Consider the following 3,404-nt stretch of genomic DNA (forward strand, 5'->3'; position numbering starts at 1 on the left):
ATGGCGGGGCGCTCGCCGTCGCCGAGCCAAGCCGGAGCAACGCCCAACCGCCTAAAGCGCAAGGCCCCTGCATCTTCCGCCGTCCCCTCCTCCTCCACCTCCTTAGGGGCGGACCAGGCGGCGGACGAGGAGGACATTGAGGAGCTGGAGAGGGAGGTGGCCGATCTGGGCCGCCGGATACTCGAGCACCGCCGTGACGCCGCCGCCCGCTTCATCGACGCGACAGTATCGCGCCTCGTCGCCCTCCGCCCGCCCGCCTGCCTCGTCGGTATGCGCGCTTCCGGCCTCTCTCCGGTACTAGGGTTTCCGGTTAATTCGTCCCCATTTTGGAGATTTGTATGATTTGCCGGTAGTGCTTGAAGTACACATAGAAAAATGCCCCCGTTTGTGATTTACTGCTAGTCAGGGCTTGGGAATAGGGAGACATGGGTAAAAGCCAGCATTTTGGATCTATGTTGACACTCTTGAGCTATTGAGAGAAACGGAGGGAGGGTTTTGTTTCTGTTTGCACAATTTTTCCTCAAATAATCATAGGAATCATTGATTTCTAGTCTAGGTAAGTTATTTGATTGCCACTTGTAGTTGACAATATTTGCTAAGGCTCAGCTTGTGCTTGCTAAGCTTTGTTGTGTTGTGCAGAACTAACTTTATAATCAGTCGTGGAAATATAACCACGAAAACAGAGAGAAGCTTTGTTAGCCAAACAGCAAAATAGGCGTAATTTTGTTAGGCAGACATGATCATCATAACCGACTGCAGCGTGAAACAGAACCTAGAAATTCATGCTTATTTCTTCTTATGGTAATCTCAACTTAGTTCAGTTAAGAAACGAAATGTTGGCAATTTATCATTTGACCTTACAGGATTGTTGTGTTTTACTGTGAGTGACGGGGAATTATGTAAAGTTTGACATATATTATGTGTAAGAAAACATGTTGCATGGTTATTTTATAAGGCGTGAGCTGGCAGAGTGAATCCTGATTGGATGCATTGTGGTTTTAGCTGGGTTTGTTATCTGGTCGGCAATTGCTGAGATAACTGTAACCCAGAATTATTTGCCCTTTCAAATGCGAAAGCTAAAAAAGTGGACTGCTATTTTTCTCGCCCTGTTTTCTCCTTTGCAAATTCAACTAAATATGTGTGTCACATCATCAGAACTCAGAAGTCAGCCCCTACGAATTTTGCTGTTATTTACTCGAAAAATACCTGACTACAAGCTCAGGCTGCTACTTTGCAACCATGATAGATTAAACATCAGTTGTCATGGCATGAATAAAGGGCAAACGTATAGTAATGCAGTGACAATTTACAGAAAAATGGTAGTACACCAAGGCTGACACCATTATGGATATTGCAGAAGTTCCAGTTGAAGCACAACCTGCCGTTGGAACCTCGCACGCCGAAGCTGAACAAAATATTACTGAAAAGCTAAAGTTGTTCAAGTCCAAGACCGAGGCAAATATCGCGGCGATGCCTAAGGTGCTTGAGAGAATGAATGAATGTGTTGCTCGTATGGAGAAGGTGGAGCAGTTGAATTTGAACATACATCCTGTTTTCCAAAGAAGGCGGTAGCGTTGATATCGTGCTTCTGTTTTATCTATTACGCGTGGGCTGCTTGCTCACTCAGCAATTGTACCATTTTTAACATGTTGGTGTTGAAATAGCCTGATTCAAGTAGTACTTAGGCGGGATCTATTACTGACAAAGCATTGACATTTACACTATGGATGTACTCCCTCTGTCTCAAAATGTAACATGTTGGCGTTGAAATAGCCTGATTCAAGTAGTACCATTTTTTTATGTCTTACATTTTTAGGCAGAGGGAGTAACATTTTGTTCAGATGTATTTAATCAATGTGTGTGTGTGTGTGTGTGTGTGTGTGTGTGTGTCAGTGTGTGGCTATTTTGCTCACTTCTCCAGGCTGTGTACTCTTTGGTAACCCGTTTCTGAACATTATATGTGAAAGGCAAGGCGGTACATGTTCCTGTTTTGTCACCCGTAGTTCTAATATATTAATGTGCGATAGGCTAACGTTGCCTACTGATTGTGAAGCCTGTGTAATAGCAATATACTCTTAATTCTCCTGCTAGCTGTTTTCTCATACGATGTACAATGTGGTCAGCATTCGGAACATTATGATGCTCATATATTAAGCAGAAGTTATCGGATATCAACTAAGATAATCTTACTGAACACTATATAATAACAACTTACCAATATGTGTATCAAAGAAGTAATTTGTTATGGTAGTATTTCTAGCACTGTGATTATCAGTCTTTTCAGTTTTAGCAACATGAATACTTTTCAGAGCTAATTGAGGTATAGCACGGTAATTGTGGGGCAAGCATGGCATATGAGGAACTCAAAATTATCAGTTCAAACTTAAACAGGATGGGTCATGTTGTGAATGTCTGGTATTTGCTGAATGCAGGGCTTACTTTCTGCCCAATAATAACTGGTATGCATTGATAATCTCATTGCACATGGTTAAGAAAGAAAATTGTGTGTAATGTGGTAGTCACAGTGCACACTGCTGCGCCCCAGTGGCCGTTTGCATAGAGAAGCTCTATGCAAATGTGTATTGAGGGGTCACCTTTGTCTTTTATATACCGCCACAGCCCATCGACTGATTTTAGGTACTACTAGAACTAAGTTTGTATACACGCATAGGAATGACCAATTTTGAAATGTTTTCCATTTCTCCATTATATCTATATATTATCTGCCTTCCTAGGTTATAAATGATTTTACATGACCAAAGTGCACTTCTTGCTTGATTTTTTTAAATCTATATTTTCCCAATGCATAGCCTCAAATTTGAGGAAATGATCTTTGAGAAGAGCTAATGAATAATTTTCATTGTACCAATATTTTCGTAGTTGTATGTTTGTTGGTTTAGATGCATAGCATGTTACAAATAATCACAAAGTTGTTGTTTTCCAACCACATAGAATGGAATGGACTGCTCTTGACTAGATTATGTGTTCTAGGAAGCGGAGAAGAACAAGCTTTGGTTGATCTGCATCGCATTCAGTGGCACCCTGCAGTATACATGTGTTCTCCACATCCACAAATGAACCACCGACCAACCAGTTCACCCTGACGTTTATAGGATCTTTACAACTACTATTAGTGTGGAGAGTATTTGAATGTTGTTGAAATATCAGATTATCTGTAGGGTACAACTACTAATTTTGTCCTCCAGAATTAAGGGAGGTAGATTCTTGACCCCAAATATTTTCCTATACATTTGACATTTCAGATTTACCTGTTTCTTAGATCTATCTAAATCAAGTGCAATATGGTATACTTTTCTTGGTTGATTTGTAGTAAGATTTTAACATTGTTGCCGTGCAAATATTAAGATAGATGTATGGTTCAGTTGAATTGTACATGTTTCTGC

General features: G+C 41.0%; 1 protein-coding gene across 1 annotated transcript; it reads left to right on the top strand.

The window, feature by feature from the left end:
- On the top strand, nucleotides 1-1,986 carry LOC119358073. Its single transcript, XM_037624785.1, has 2 exons — nucleotides 1-268; nucleotides 1,358-1,986. Exons 1-2 carry the CDS (start codon nucleotides 1-3, stop codon nucleotides 1,570-1,572), a joined length of 483 nt encoding a protein of 160 aa, XP_037480682.1. The 3' UTR covers nucleotides 1,573-1,986.
- The last annotated feature ends 1,418 nt before the right edge of the window (nucleotides 1,987-3,404 follow it).

Source organism: Triticum dicoccoides, chromosome 2A (genome assembly GCF_002162155.2).
Source record: "Triticum dicoccoides isolate Atlit2015 ecotype Zavitan chromosome 2A, WEW_v2.0, whole genome shotgun sequence".
NCBI classification, from domain to species: Eukaryota; Viridiplantae; Streptophyta; class Magnoliopsida; order Poales; family Poaceae; genus Triticum; species Triticum dicoccoides.

Coding starts and splice junctions, on each gene's coding strand:
- LOC119358073 (XM_037624785.1), top strand. CDS start 1: ATGGCGGGGCGCTCGCCGTCGCCGAGCCAAGCCGGAGCAACGCCCAAC. Junction 269..1,357: donor CCCGCCCGCCTGCCTCGTCG/GTATGCGCGCTT, acceptor TGGATATTGCAG/AAGTTCCAGTTGAAGCACAA.